We start from the raw sequence: 16811 nt of genomic DNA on the forward strand, positions 1-16811 counted from the left end.
AAATTTGACCAGGAATTCGGAAAAAAAACACTTCTCAAAACCAGTGCAATTTTGGGCACAATTGGTGCCCAAATCGCCGATTACGCCCAAAGCGGAAACTCTACCCCAGTATTCCAAGAAAGGTAAAATATGAGTTCACACCAAGACAATTTCTAAGTATTATTACACATTTGTGAAAAAAAATGTAAGAATTTCCTCAAGTCATTTGGCGGTAATTTTGACTTTGGGCGATAGTGTAACACGGCCGATGTCGAATCAGCCGCCTATTATACATCTCTTCTAATTTCCATTTCCATTGACTTCAATGGTGGCTGATTAGATATTGGCCATTTCACACGATCATCCAAAGTCAAAATTACCCTCATTACGTGTTAAACACGGTAGGGAGATTTCCACTGATCACTATTTTAGTGAAAGTGTAAACTTGTACTTTAGATTTCTAGCAAAATCACAAAAGCAATCAGAGAACGTCTATGACTTCACTAACACGCAGCAACGAGAGGTGATCTTCCCCCACAGTTCACTATTGCCCATAATTTAATTATTTTGTTTATTTACAATATTTTAAGCTTAATTTTAATGTTTCTGCTATATTTTGTAGTACGCTGCACCTCAGATTACAACCAGACAGTTACATGACTTGCTTCCAGGCCAAAGGTCAACTAATTCCATCTTCAATCATTTCTAGGAGAGACTTTTGGTTTAAGTAAATGTATTTTAAATTTGGAGTTTCGCAGTACATCCTTCACCCAACTGCCTTGCCATTGTAAAGGCTAATCTATTAACTATTCTTTTGTGTGGTGAGAAAGCAGCTGGGGAAAGTTTCACATTCAAAAACTCTTCAATAAATCCAAGACTGTCCTGTTATTATAATTATGATGCCATTTTGTATAACTACCTGCTTTATACCTCTTCTTAAATGTGCATTCTTTATGAAATGCACAAAACAATTTGGAAAATTAATAGTACATTGTATATTTAAAGAGTGCAAAGTAATATCAATATTAGAATATAAAATGAATATGTATTTCATCAGCCTTACCTAAGTAAAACCACAGATTTTTACTTTCAAGTCATTCTTCCACAGTGGCACAATACAATCATCCCTAAAATGCTCCTGTGATAGGTGAAACAATTCTTACCAGTAGACAAAGAAGCTGTAAATAACCACACTGACGATGCTGAAAGGAAGGATCTGGATAATGTAGGCTATCAACATTAGCCATTTCTGATACAGACCATCTGTACTTTCCTGGTCGCCAATTGCCCGTAATGAAGGATCTTAAGATTTTACAAAAAAGATAAATATTATTGAAGTATCAATTTTATTAAAAGAAACATTAGTTCAGACTTGTAAATACTAAATTACAGAGTTTTAGCAACAAAAATACACCAGAATATTAAAAAAACACAGCTGGCAAATGAGCAGTTTCTGTACAGCTGCCAGAACTCTGAAATCTATCCCTCAATGTAAGTGGGACAGATTTCAGAGCACCAAAGTCACAACAAAGAGCCATTTCTATATGAAGAGGTTCTATACAACATAAACTGGCTATAAACTGATCTATGTTTTGAGGTACTGAAAAGACTACAAATAACTGAAGTTGAACATTCTGATCTTTCTCTTACCCTCCTGTAGTTTGCTGCGCTGACTATTTTGAAGGCACAATTCTTTTTATCATACCATAGGGCCGAAATTCAGCCTCCCGATAAGGCCGGTTACTGCTGGAAAGCGGTGGCCACGCGGCATTGTTGAATCGGTGCCGATTTTTTGTCGAATTGCCGCCGCTCGCGAAATTCTCCTCAGAGGTTTTTCCGGCGGTTTCTACTTGCGCCTCGCTGCTGCCGAACCCTCCTAAGTGCGTCACCAAAGCGCGTACCGCTGATCTCCTGCAGCGCAAGCAAAATTCACCTGAAAAATCTTGCGGCTGCTGGGCGGTGCCCCCGACGTTTTTTTCTGTCGGTGCACTATGTTTGCTGTGTGAGTAAAATGGTGGTGCGGCCACCAGTAAAGAGGAGAGTGCACTGCCGCAGCCGCCATCTTATTTTTTTGTCGGCGACTGCCAGGTCGGCTCGAAAATTATGCTGGGCCACCAACAGGCAGCCTGGCACTCCCTCTTGGATGCCAGGCCGCTGGCCTGGTCGAAACCCTCCCTAGTGACCCAGGTGGACCAAACTAAAATAATCACAGAGCTCGCAGCGGCTCTCCCCTTTAAGTGAAGGGGAAAGATGTGGTGACGTGCCAGCGCGATGACTGACAGCTGCGGCCACTCCGCCCGCCCCTCTTGTGACCGATCTTCTGCTCTCAGCCCCAGTTCCGCCCCATTATGGCCGACTTCTGGCCCGCTCAAAAAATAGACAAAGAGCTGAAATTTGGGCAAGAGGCCACCGCATCCACTGTGGCGGTGAAAACACAGGAAAAACGGTCGGTGCGAACCACCAGTGAATTCCTACCCCCACCTGTTTAGTCAAACTAAATGGACTACTTATAAAGTTATACAGTTAAACATGATTAGTGACGTACATAAAGCGACAGCATTCAGCATCCCAGTATAGGGTAAGGCACCTATGCTTTGGTAGATGATCCCAATTCGGTCTTGCACTGCACCCTTTGATGGATCGCTATTCAGCTTCATCAAGAAGAACACTACAAACAGACCATAGAGCAAATTTTGGGAGAGGCGCATTATAATCCCTGTCTTGTTTCTTGATAAATTCCTTGCAATTCGCCTGCAATGAAAAATGAGAAGCCACAGGTCTTTTTATTTAAAAGTCAGCAAAATACACTGAAGAATGCAAAAAATCATTTTCACAAAGAAATACAAGAAAAATACATTTTATATAATTATATAATAAACCTGAAACAGATTTTGTTAAAGATATTGATATATTTGTTCTCCACCTTCGAGTTTTAAAATGAGCTTTATCCTAAGTAGATGGTAGCACTCCACCATGGAGCAGGCTTGTACTAATAATTGCCTTCATGGTGAATTTCTAGTTCAAGTCATGCCACCGTGGGGAAGGGTCAGAATGAAGAATAGACTACCATTTCCTCACAGGGAGGGAAGGGGAACTGGAGCGCTAAGCTGTATTGATGCAGCTGCTAGCAGCCTATAACACAATGGTGAAGCAGTTCTGCATCTCTCCTCTTCGCCAGATACAGCACCTGCCCTGGGAAGATAAGAGCAGGGCAAATTGACAGAAATATAATATAATTTACCAGTAGGAGCTGAGCATGAGTGGCATGGATTGATTTCACCCTAGACTTTTGCTTTTCTACTGATCTTGAATATTCCCCCTACTCAACACAGATAGTTAATGCACAAAGTCACCTCCCATCATCCACTGGTAGGTAACGTTAAAAAAAATTATAAGTATTTGTCATTTTTTCAGTAAGATTTGCGTTATTTTTTGATATAATAAAGTAGAACCTTTAAATCTGTAAAAAAACAGCAGCATGCTCAGATACAAATCTACATTATGGTACGGTAGTGTAGTGGTTATCGCAATGGACTAGTAAACCAAAGGCCTGGAATAATAATTAAATAGCTGTTAATCTTTACATAATAACAGAAAAGGCTGGAAATCTCAGCGGGTTAAGCAGCTGCTGTGGAGAGAAAAACAGAGTATCTCAGAGTTATATCTGATGAAGGGTCATCGACCAAAAATGTTAACTCTGTTTTTCTCTCCACAGATGCTACCTGACCCGCTGAGATTTCCAGCATTTTCTGTTTTATTTCAGATTCCAGCATCCGCAATATTTAACTTTTGTATTAATCTCAGTATAAAGTGTGTTTCGATTAATCAAAAGTTAAAATTCATACTAGACACTAATATGCATTATTAAACTTCAAATATTAGAAACACAGAAACATAGAAACATAGAAATTCGTGCAGGAGTAGGCCATTCGGCCCTTCGAGCCTGCACCACCATTCAATAAGATCATGGCTGATCATTCCCTCAGTACCCCTGTCCTGCTTTCGCTCCATACCCCTTGATCCCCTTAGCCGCAAGGGCCACATCTAACTCCCTCTTGAATATATCCAATGAACTGGCAACAACAACTCCCTGCGGCAGGGAATTCCACAGGTTAACAACTCTCTGAGTGAAGAAATTTCTCCTTATCTCAGTCCTAAATGGCCTACCCCTTATCCTTAGACTGTGTCCACTGGTTCTGGACTTACCCAACATCGGGAACATTCTTCCCGCATCTAACTTGTTCAGTCCCGTCAGAATCTTATATGAGATCCCCTCTCATCCTTCTAAACTCCAGTGTATAAAGGCCCAGTTAATCCAGTCTCTCCTCATATGTCAGTCCAGCCATCCCAGGAATCAGTCTGGTGAACCTTCTCTGCACTCCCTCAATAAGCAAGAACGTCCTTCCTCAGATTAGCAGACCAAAACTGAACACAATATTCCAGGTGAGGCCTCACTAAGGCCCTGTACAATTGCAGTAAGACCTCCCTGCTCCTATACTCAAATCCCCTAGCTATGAAGGCCAACATACCATTTGCCTTCTTCACCGCCTGCTATGCCAACTTTCAATGACTGATGACCCATTACACCCAGATCTTGTTGCACCTCCCCTTTTCTTAATCTGCTGCCATTCAGATAATATTCTGCCTTCGTGTTTTTGCCCCCAAAGTGGATAAGCTCACATTTATCCACATTATATTGTATCTGCCATGCATTTGCCCACTCACCTAACCTGTGCAAGTCACTCTGCAGCCTCTTAGCGTCCTCCTCACAGCTCACACCGCCACCCAGTTTAGTGTTATCTGCAAATTTGGGAGATATTACACTCAATCCCTTCATCTAAATCATTAATGTATATTGTAAAGAGCTGGGGTTCCAGCACTGATCCTTGCGGCACTCCACTAGTCACTGTCTGCCATTCTGAAAAAGACCCGTTTATTGGATTCTCTGCTTCCGGTCTGCCAACCAGTTCTCTATCCATGTCAGTACATTACCCCCAATACCATGTGCTTTAATTTTGCACACCAGTCTCTTGCGTGGGACCTTGTTAAAAGCCTTTTCAAATTCGAAAAACACCACATCCACTGGTTCTCCCTTGTCCACTCTACGAGTTACATCCTCAAAAAATTCTAGAAGATTTGTCAAGCATGATTTCCCTTTCATAAATCCATGCTGACTTGAACCGATCCTGTCACTGCTTTCCAAATGTGCTGCTATTTCATCCTTAATAATTGATTGCAACATTTTTCCCACTACTGATGTCAGGCTAACTGGTCTATAATTACACGTTTTCTCTCTCCCTCCCTATTTAAAAAGTGGTGTTACATTATCTACCCTCCAGTCCATAGGAACTGATCCAGAGTCGATAGACTGTTGGAAAATGATCACCAATGCATCCACTATTTCTCGTGTCACTTCCTTAAGTACTCTAGGATGCAGACTATCAGCCCCCGGCGATTTATTGGCCTTCAATCCCATCAATTTTCCTAACACAATTTCCCGCCTAATAAGGATATCCTTCAGTTCCTCCTTCTCACTAGACCCTCGGTCTCCTAGTACTTCCGGAAGGTTATTTGTGTCTTCCTTCGTGAAGACACAACCAAAGTATTTGTTCAATTGGTCTGCCATTTCTTTGTTCCCCATTGTAAATTCACCTGAATCCGACTACAAGGGACCTACGTTTGTCTTCACTAATCTTTTTCTCTTCACATATCTATAGAAGCTTTTGCAGTCAATTTTTATGTTCCCGGCAAGCTTCCTCTTGTACTCTATTTTCCCCCTCTTAATTAAATCCTTTGTCCCCCTCTGCTGAATTCTAAATTTCTCCCAGTCCTCAGGTTTGCTGCTTTTTCTGGCCAATTTATATGCCTCTTCCTTGGATTTAACACTATCCTTAATTTCCCTTGTCAGCCACGGTTGAGCCACCTTTCCCGTTTTATTTTTATTCCAGGCAGGGATGTACAATTGTTGAAGTTCATCATTGTGATCTTTAAATATTTTTCATTGCCTATCCACTGTCAACCCTTTAAGTATCATCTGCCAGTCAATTCTAGCCAATTCACGCCTCATACCATCGAAGTTACCTTTCCTTAAGTTCAGGACCCTAGTTTCTGAATTAACTGTATCACTCTCCATCTTAGTAAAGAATTCTACCATATTATGGTCACTCTTCCCCAAGGGGCCTCACACAACAAGATTGCTAATTACACATCATCCAGTCTAGGATGGCCAGCTCTCTAGTTGGTTCCTCAACATATTGATCTAGAAAACGATCCCTAATACACTCCAGGAAATCCTCCTCCACCGCATATTCATTAATTGCTGCCTGTGCAGTTAATTCGTCCACCTTATTACGAATACTCCTCGCATTAAAGCACAGAGCCTTCAGGCTTGTCTTTTTAACACTGTCTGCCCCTTTAGAATTTTGCTGTGTGGACCTTTTTGATTTTTGCCTTGGGTTTCTCTGCCCTCCACTTTTACTTTCCTTCTGCCTCCATTTTACTTCCCTCTGTCTCCCTGCATAGGTTCCCATCCCCCTGCCATATTAGTTTAACCCCTCCCCAACAGCACTAGCAAACACTCCCCCTTGGACATTTGGTTCCGGTCCTGCCCAGGTGCAGACCATCCAGTTTGTACTGGTCCCACTTTCCCCAAAACCAGTTCCAATGTCCCAGGAATTTGAATCCCTCCCTTCTGCACCACTCCTCAAGCCACGTATTCATCTGAGCTATCCTGCGATTCCTATTCTGACTAGCATGTGGCACTGGTAGCAATCCTGAGATTACTACCTTTGAGGTTGTACTTTTTAATTTAATTCCTAGCTCCCTAAATTCAGCTTGTAGGACCTCATCCTGTTTTTTACCAATATCGTTGGTACCTATATGCACCACGACAACTGGCTGTTCACCCTCCTCCTTCAAATTATCCTGCAGCCGCTCCGAGACATCCTTGACCCTTGCACCAGGGAGGCAACATACCATCCTGGAATCTCGATTGCGGTCGCAGAAACATCTATCTATTCCCCTTACAATAGAATCCCCTACCACTATAGCTCTCCAACTCTTTTTCCTGCCCTCCTGTGCAACAGAGCCACCCATGGTGCCATGGACTTGGCTGCTGCTGCCCTCCCCTGATGAGTCATCCCCCCCAGCAGTACCCAAAACGGTGTATCTGTTTTGGAGGGGGATGACCGCAGGGGACCTCTGCACTACCTTCCTTTCACTGTTGGTCACCCATTCCCTATCTGCCTGCGGTATGACCAACTCACTAAACGTGCTATTCACGGCATCCTCAGCATCGCGGATGTTCCAGAGTGAATCCACCCGTAGCTCCAGTGCCGCAAAGCGGTCTGTCAGGAGCTGTAGCAGGATACACTTCCCGCACACGTAGTCGTCAGGGACACTGTAAGTGTCCCTGAATTCCCACAGGAACAGCAGCATGACACGTGTTCGAGCTCTCCTGCCATGACTTAACCCCTAGATTAACTTAATTTGGCAACAACAATGATAAAGGTTACCTACTGATAAAGGAAAAGAAAAAGAAAAACTATTCACCAATCACCAGCCAATCACTTACCCTCTAGAAGCCCAATAGACTCACTGTACTTCGACGATGTGGAAACTATTATTGTTAAAGAGTACCCACTCCAACATCCACATGGCATAAAAACAAAATGCAGTAAAGACCACATTTTACCATGGGACAGTATTGGAAAATGGCTTGCAAAAGTGTTTAGAAAACTTCAACTCTCACTAGTGAAAACTTTAAGGGCTCTATTTTCTTCTTTGCCGATTTTTGCGCCCATGAGGATTAACGACCGATTTTTTTTGTGCCTGATTGCGACGAAAAAAAAAGTTTCAACTTTCGCCAAAGTTAAATTTAATTTTGCTGCTGCGGTACCCGAAGTTAAATCTCGAGTGGAGCTTCAAGTCTGCGCCAAAAGCTGAGGTTGCCTGGGTAACAAGAGACACACAGAGGGAGGTTGCCAGGGTAACGAGAGATGGCTGAAGCTCCCCCTGCGAGTTGAAGTTCCACGGCCAGGGCTTGCAGCAGCATAGCAGCGGGGGAGCAGGAGAGCGGTGGGGGGGGGGGAGGGGGGGAGCAAGGGGGGGGGGCACCCGGGGTTGCAGCAGGACTGGGAGCGGGGGGCCAACACCAAATTAAGTAATCTTTAATAAAAAGAGATGAAAAAGGAACGTACTTTAACATGATCATTATAAACTATCTTTATGAGCAAAACTTAACTGCAAAGAAACAGCTCTGATACAGATCTCAGTGCCAATTTATAAACTATCTATGAGCAAGACTAACTAAACTGCAAAGAAACAACTCTGATATAGACCTGAGCAGCGATTTTCTTAAGTTAATGTAAGGTTTTTCTGAATGGTACTTAAGGCCATTCTGCGCGTCCTTAAAATAAAATTGGTGTTGGGGAAAATCGCTTAAAGGGCCAAAAACGGCGCGGAATCGTTTTCAACCAAACTGGCGCCAAAAACTCTGATGTACAAAATATCTGGCGCTGACAGTCATCGCTGGCGTACAAACTTTGAGGAGAGTTGCAAATTCACGATTACTCCAAAAAAAAAATCAGCTGACGCCAAAAAAAACGGCGCCCAATGGTGGTGAAAATAGAACCCTAGATCTGTACTATCTTGATATATAATCCATTTTAAAATAAATGTATGCAATATATGTTGTAATATATAATTTCTGAATGCAAGTTGTTGTTGTAATAGGTTTACCTGATCAGTATCCAGAGTTTGACGGCTGTGTTGGGAGAGGCTGTGTTCTTGAAAGGAATGGATGCCGATTGTTTTGTTTGCTTTGCTGCCTTAATATTCTCCAGCACATTGTTAAATATTTTTGAATTTCGATAGGAGATTGAAATTTCTTGGACTCTGCCGTAAGTCTCAATTTCTCTCTCCTTGCTTCTAGTATCAACAGAAGTCAGATCCACTGTAAAATTTTAACAGAACAAATTAACAGATGCGCAAATGTTTTTTTCTGGTGTGTTCAATTTATATCAAACAAACTGATATTAAACCCGTTATATCTTTACCTATATGGACATCAATTTTAAACAAGGCCTGGAAATAAACTTGAACATTTCTGTCATTGAATGTGTATAAACCAGCAAGAATTCATAGAATCATAGAAATTTACGGCATGAAAGGAGGCCATCGTGTCCGTGCCGGCTGACAAACAGTTATCTAGCCTAATCCCACTTTCCAGTTCTTGGTCCGTAGCCCTGCAGGTTACAGCACTTCAAGTGCACATCCAAGCACCCCTTAAATGTGGTGAGGGTTTCTGGCTCTACCACCCTTTCAGGCAATGAGTTCCAGACCCCCATAATACTCTGGGTGAAGAAATTTCCCCTCATATCTCTTCAACATATTACCAATTACTTTAAATTGATGTTCCCTGGTTGTTGACCCCTCTGCCAAGGGAAATAGGTCCTTTGTATCCACTCTATCCAGGCCACTCATAATTTTATACACCTCAATAAGGTCACCCCTCAGCCTCCTCTACTCCAAGGAAAACAAACCCAGCCTATGCAATCTTTCCTCATAGCTAAAATTTTACAGACCAGGCAACATCCTTGTAAATCTCCTCTGTAACCTCTCTAGTGCAATCACATTTTTCCTGTAATGAGGTGACCAGAACTGCACACAGTACTCTAGCTGTGGCCTTACTAGTGTTTTATAGAGTTGAAGCATAACCTCCTTGCTCTTGTATTCTACGCCTCGACTATGCTGTTGTGTATGCAAGGGTGGCAAAAATCACAACTTTATCAACTTGCTCATTTTCTGCCCATTTGTGCTATATTCTTGAATGTGTCATTATAAATTTAAATTTAAAAAGTTTCATTAAACATTTAAATCTAATGTAAAATAGCTATTAATTGGGGACCTGTAACATACTGTACACTAACTTGGCCCATTTTAAATTGGCGCTAAAGGCAAACCTGATTTTGGCATAGGGCAAAGGGGTTCCTGGTCACTGCACTGTTCAATAGCAAGCTCCAGAGATTGCTTTCCTTGCTCTGCTTACACACTGTTCAATGTTCAGCAGAAGCAATTATGGAGCTGTGCCATCTGTTTCAAGGAGACTTGCAGCCAACCTCCACCACAGGGGCTGCTCTGTTAGTGGTAATCAAGGTGATCGCATTCCTCAATGCTGGAGTGTGAGCAGTATTGGAGATCTGCTCCTGGTTTCAATCAAGTAAATATGTAAAATCAAAAGCCGATACCATAGGAACATAAGAAATAGGAGCAGGAGTAGGCCATTTAGCCCCTCGTGCCTGCTCCGCCATTCAATAAGTTTATGGCTGATCTGATCCTGGCCTCAAATCCACTTCCCCGCCCGCTCCCCATAACCATCGACTCCCTTAGCGTTCAAAAATATGTCTATCTCCACCTCCACAGCTCTCTGGGGTAGAGAATTCCAAAGATTCACGATCCTCAGAGAAGAAATTGCTCCTCGTTTCCGTTTGAAATAGGCGACCCCTTATTCTGAAACTATGCCCCCTAATTCTAGATTCCCCCACAAGGAGAAACATCCTCTCTGCATCTACCCGGTCACACTCCCTCAGAATCTTATACGTTTCAATAAGATCACCTCTCAGTCTTCTAAACTCAAATGAGTATAGGCCCAACCTGCTCAACCTTTCTTCACAGGACAACCCCTTCATCTCAGGAATCATCCCTGTGAACTTTCTCTGAACGGCTTCCAATGCAAGTATATCCTTCTCTACATAAGACCAAAACTGTACACAGTACTTCAGGTGTGGTCTTACCGATGCCCTGTACAGTTGTAGCAGGACTTCCCTACATTTATACTTCAAACCCCTTGCAATAAAAGCCAACATTCCATTCGCCTTCCTAATTACTCGCTGTACCTAGAAACATAGAAAATAGTAGGCCATTCGGCCCTTCTAGCCTGCACCGCCATTCAATGAGTTCATGGCTGAACATGCAACTTCAGTACCCCATTCCTGCTTTCTCACCATACCCCTTGATCCCCCTAGTAGTAAGGACTTCATCGAACTCCTTTTTGAATATATTTAGTGAATTGGCCTCAACAACTTTCTGTGGTAGAGAATTCCACAGGTTCACCACTCTCTGGGTGAAGAAGTTTCTCCTCATCTCGGTCCTAAATGGCTTACCCCTTATCCTTAGACAGTGTCCCCTGGTTCTGGACTTCCCCAACATTGGGAACATTCTTCCTGCATCTAACCTGTCCAAACCCATCAGAATTTTAAACGTTTCTATGAGGTTCCCTCTCATTCTTCTGAACTCCAGTGAATACAAGCCCAGTTGATCCAGTCTTTCTTGATAGGTCAGTCCCGCCATCCCGGGAATCAGTCTGGTGAACCTTCGCTGCACTCCCTCAATAGCAAGAATGTCCTTCCTCAGGTTAGGAGACCAAAACTGTACACAATACTCCAGGTGTGACCTCACCAAGGCCCTGTACAACTGTAGCAACACCTCCCTGCCCCTGTACTCAAATTCCCTTGCTATGAAGGCCAACATGCCATTTGCTTTTTTAACCGCCTGATGTACCTGCATGCCAACCTTCAATGACTGATGTACCATGACACCCAGGTCTCGTTGCAACTCCCCTTTTCCTAATCTGTCACCATTCAGATAATAGTCTGTCTCTCTGTTTTTACCACCAAAGTGGATAACCTCACATTTATCCACATTATACTTCATCTGCCATTGCATTTGTCCACTCACCTAACCTATCCAAGTCGCTCTGCAGCCTCATAGCATCCTCCTCGCAGCTCACACTGCCACCCAACTTAGTGTCATCCGCAAATTTGGAGATACTACATTTAATCCCCTCGTCTAAATCATTAATGTACAGTGTAAACAGCTGTGGCCCCAGCACAGAACCTTGCGGTACCCCACTAGTCACTGCCTACCATTCTGAAAAGTACCCATTTACTCCTACTCTTTGCTTCCTGTTTGACAACCAGCTCTCAATCCATGTCAGCACACTACCCCCAATCCCATGTGCTTTAACTTTGCACATTAATCTCTTGTGTGGGACCTTATCGAAAGCCTTCTGAAAGTCCAAATATACCACATCAACTGGTTCTCCCTTGTTCGCTCTACTGGAAACATCCTCAAAAAAATTCCAAAAGATTTGTCAAGCATGATTTTCCTTTCACAAATCCATGCTGACTTGGACCTATCATGTCACCTCTTTCCAAATGCACTGCTATGACATCCTTAATAATTGATTCCATCATTTTACCCACTACCGATGTCAGGCTGACCGGTCTATAATTCCCTGCTTTCTCTCTCCCTCCTTTTTTAAAAAGTGGGGTTACATGGCTACCCTCCACTCGATAGGAACTGATCCAGAGTCAATGGAATGTTGGAAAATGACTGTTAATGCATCCGCTATTTCCAAGGCCACCTCCTTAAGTACTCTGGGATGCAGTCCATCAGGCCCTGGGGATTTATCGGCCTTCAATCCCATCAATTTCCCCAACACAATTTCCCGACTAATAAGGATTTCCCTCAGTTCCTCCTCCTTACTAGACCCTCTGACCCCTTTTATATCCGGAAGGTTGTTTGTGTCCTCCTTAGTGAATAATGAACCAAAGTACTTGTTCAATTGGTCCACCATTTCTTTGTTCCCCGTTATGACTTCCCCTGATTCTGACTGCAGGGGACCTACGTTTGTCTTTACTAACCTTTTTCTCTTTACATATCTATAGAAACTTTTGCAATCCGTCTTAATGTTCCCTGCAAGCTTCTTCTCGTACTCCATTTTCCCTGCCCTAATCAAACCCTTTGTCCTCCTCTGCTGAGTTCTAAATTTCTCCCAGACCCCGGGTTCGCTGCTATTTCTGGCCAATTTGTATGCCGCTTCCTTGGCTTTAATACTATCCCTGATTTCCCTCGATAGCCACGGTTGAGCCACCTTCCCTTTTTTATTTTTACGCCAGACAGGAATGTAGAATTGTTGTAGTTCATCCATGCGGTCTCTAAATGTCTGCCATTGCCCATCCACAGTCAACCCCTTAAGTATCATTCGCCAATCTATCCTAGCCAATTCACGTCTCATACCTTCAAAGTTAGCCTTCTTTAAGTTCTGGACCATGGTCTCTGAATTAACTGTTTCATTCTCCATCTTAATGCAGAATTCCACCATATTATGGTCACTCTTCCCCAAGCGGCCTCGCACAACGAGATTGCAAATTAATCCTCTTTCATTACACAACACCCAGTCTAAGATGGCCTCCCCCCTAGTTGGTTCCTCAACATATTGGTCTAGAAAACCATCCCTTATGCACTCCAGGAAATCCTCCTCCACCGTATTGCTTCCAGTTTGGCTCGCCCAATCTATATGCATATTAAAGTCACCCATTATAACTGCTGCACCTTTATTGCATGCACCCCTAATTTCCTGTTTGATGCCCTCCCCAACATCACTACTACTGTTTGGAGGTCTGTACTCAACTCCCACTAACATTTTTTGCCCTTTGGTGTTCTGCAGCTCTACCCATATAGATTCCACATCATCCAAGCTAATGTCCTTCCTAACTATTGCATTAATCTCCTCCTTAACCAGCAATGCTACCCCACCTCCTTTTCCTTTTATTCTATCCTTCCTGAATGTTGAATACCCCTGGATGTTGAGTTCCCAACCCTGATCATCCTGGAGCCACGTCTCTGTAATCCCAATCACATCATATTTGTTAACATCTATTTGCACAGTTAATTCATCCACCTTATTACGGATACTCCTTGCATTAAGACACAAAGCCTTCAGGCTTGTTTTTTTAACACCCTTTGTCCTTTTAGAATTTTACTGTACAGTGGCCCTTTTTGTTCTTTGCCTTGGGTTTCTCTGCCCTCCACTTTTCCTCATCTCCTTTCTGTCTTTTGCTTTTGTCTCCTTTTTGTTTCCCTCTGTCTCCCTGTATTGGTTCCCATCCCCCTGCCATATTAGTTTAACTCCTCCCCAACAGCAAACACTCCCCCTAGGACATTGGTTCCGGTCCTGCCCAGGTGCAGACCGTCCGGTTTGTACTGGTCCCACCTCCCCCAGAACCGGTTCCAATGCCCCAGGAATTTGAATCCCTCCCTGCTGCACCACTGCTCAAGCCACGTATTCATCTGCGCTATCCTGCGATTCCTACTCTGACTAGCACGCGGCACTGGTAGCAATCCCGAGATTACTACTTTTGACGTCCTACTTTTTAATTTAGCTCCCAGCTCCTTAAATTCGTTTCGTAGGACCTCATCTCTTTTTTTACCTATGTCGTTGGTACCAATGTGCACCACGACAATTGGCTGTTCTCCCTCCCTTTTTAGAATGTCTTGCACCCGCTCCGAGACATCCTTGACCCTTGCACCAGGGAGGCAACATACCATCCTGGAGTCTCGGTTGCGGCCGCAAAAACGCCTATCTATTCCCCTTACAATTGAATCCCCTATCACTATCGCTCTCCCACTCTTTTTCCTGCCCTCCTGTGCAACAGAGCCAGCCACGGTGCCATGAACTTGGCTGCTGCTGCCCTCCCCTGATGAGTCATCCCCCCCAACAGTACCCAAAGCAGTGTATCTGTTTTGCAGTGCGATGACCACAGGGGACCCCTGCACTACCTTCCTTGCACTGCTCTTCCTGCTGGTCTTCCATTCCCTATCTGGCTGTGGACCCTTTCCCTGCAGTACGACCAACTCGCTACACGTGCTACTCACGTCATTCTCAGCATCATGGATGCTCCAGAGTGAAACCACCCTCAGCTCCAACTCCGCAACGCGGTCCGTCAGGAGCTGGAGGCGGATACACTTCCCGCAAACGTAGTCGTCAGGAACACTGGAGTCATCCCTGAGTTCCCACATGGTACAGGAGGAGCATAACATGTACCTGCATGCTAACTTTGTGTATTTCCTGTACAAGAACCCCCAGATCCCTCTGTACCGCAGCATTTTGTAATCTCTCCCCATTTAAATAATAATTTGATTGTTTATTTTTCCTACCAAAGTGAATAACCTCACATTTTCCCACATTATACGGCATCTGCCAATTTTTTGCCCACTCATTTAGCTTATCTATATCCCTTTGCAGATTCTTTGCGTCCTCCTCACAATTTGCTTTCCCACCCATCTGTGTATCATCAGCAAACTTGGCTACATTACACTCGGTCCCTTCATCCAAATCATGAATATAGATTGTAAATAGTTGAAGCACTGATCCCTGTGGCACCCCACTAGTTACAGTTTGCCAACCTGAAAATGACCCCTTTATCCCAACTCTCTGTTTTCTGTTAGTTAGCCAAACCTCTGTCCACACTAATATATTACCCCAACCCCATGAGCTCTTATCTTGTGCAGTAACCTTTTATGTGGCACCTTATCAAATGCTTTCTGGAAATCCAAATACATGACATTTACTGGTTCCCTTTTATCCACCCTGCTAGTTAATCCTCAAAGAACTCCAGAAAATTTGTCAATCATGATTTCCCTTTCATAAAACCATGCTGACTCTGCTTGACTGCATTATAATTTTCTAAATGTCCTGCTACTACTAGCTTAATGATGGGCTCCAAAATTTTCCCAATGACAGATGTTAGGCTAACTGGTCTATAGTTTTCTGCTTTCTGTCTCCCTCCTTTCTTAAATAGGGACATTACATTTGCGTTTTCTAGTCCACTGGGACCTCTCCAGAATCCAGGGAATTTTGGTAGATTACAAGCAATGCATCCACTATCTCTGCAGCCACATTTTTTAAGTCCCGCGGATGCAGACCATCAGATCTATCCACCTTTAGTCCCATTAGTGTGCCTGGTACTTTTTCTCTAGTGATAGCGACTGTTTTAAGTCCCCCACCCCCACCCAATAGCCCTTTGATTATCAATTATTGGGATGCTTATAGTGTCTTCTAACATGAATATCAATACAAAATATTTGTTCAAAGTCTCCACCATTTCCCTGTTTCCCATTATTAATTCCCCAGTCTCATCCTCTAAGGGACTAACATTTACTTTAGCTACTCGCTTCCTTGTTATATATCTGTAGAAGCTCTTACTGTCTGTTTTTATATTTCTTGCTAGTTTAACTCTTATAAGCTATCTTCTCTCGCTTTACCAATTTTTTAGTCGTCCTTTGCTGGTTTCTAAACATTTCCCAATCCTCTGGCCTTCCACTGTTCTTCGCAACATTGTATGCCTTTATTTTCAATTTGATACCATCCTTTACTTCCTTAGTTAGCCACGGATGATTCATCCTTCTCTTAGAGTCTTTCTTTCTCACTGGGATATATCTTTGCTGAGAGTTATGAAATATCTCCTTAAATGTTTGCCACTGCTTTTCTACAGTCTTACCCTTTAATATATTTTCCCAGTCCACTTTAACCAACTCTGCCTTCATACCTTTGTAATTACCTTTATTTAAGTTCAGGACACTAGTTTGAGACCTAGCTTTCTCACCCTCAAACTGAATTTGAAATTTAACCATGCTTAGGTCATTCTTCCCAAGAGGATCCTTCACTAAGAGATTAATTAATCCAGACTCGTTACACATTACCAGATCTAAAATAGTCTGCTCCTTGGTTGATTCCACAACGTATTGTTCCAAGAAACTGTCATGTATGTATGCTTGGGGTTACTAGCCATCAGGTGGCGCCACTGTCGGAGGTCATTGGGCTGTACGCACGTGTGTGTGGCCCAGGTATAAAAGGCAAGCCATCATGTAATGTAATCACTTTGGCCCTAATAAAGCAGAGCCAGGTTTGTACCCGTGTTAGTTTCAGTATTCAGTCTATCGAGTTATTATATACATAACATTTGGCGACGAGGCAACTTAAGAAGCTT

General features: G+C 43.2%; 1 protein-coding gene across 1 annotated transcript in view; it reads right to left on the minus strand.

Annotated features, from left to right (window-relative positions):
- abcg5 (ATP-binding cassette, sub-family G (WHITE), member 5) overlaps positions 1–16811 on the minus strand; it is a 90072-nt gene that overhangs the window by 13258 nt on the left and 60003 nt on the right. Inside the window, exons 8-10 of the mRNA XM_070890962.1 lie at positions 8719–8932; positions 2525–2730; positions 1143–1281 (exon numbers count right to left, since the gene is read on the minus strand). Of these exons, the coding sequence (XP_070747063.1) occupies positions 1143–1281; positions 2525–2730; positions 8719–8932 (559 nt within the window). The remainder of the gene's footprint in view (positions 1–1142; positions 1282–2524; positions 2731–8718; positions 8933–16811) is intronic.

The sequence above is a fragment of the Pristiophorus japonicus genome, chromosome 9, assembly GCF_044704955.1.
Source record: "Pristiophorus japonicus isolate sPriJap1 chromosome 9, sPriJap1.hap1, whole genome shotgun sequence".
Lineage (NCBI taxonomy): Eukaryota > Metazoa > Chordata > Chondrichthyes > Pristiophoridae > Pristiophorus > Pristiophorus japonicus.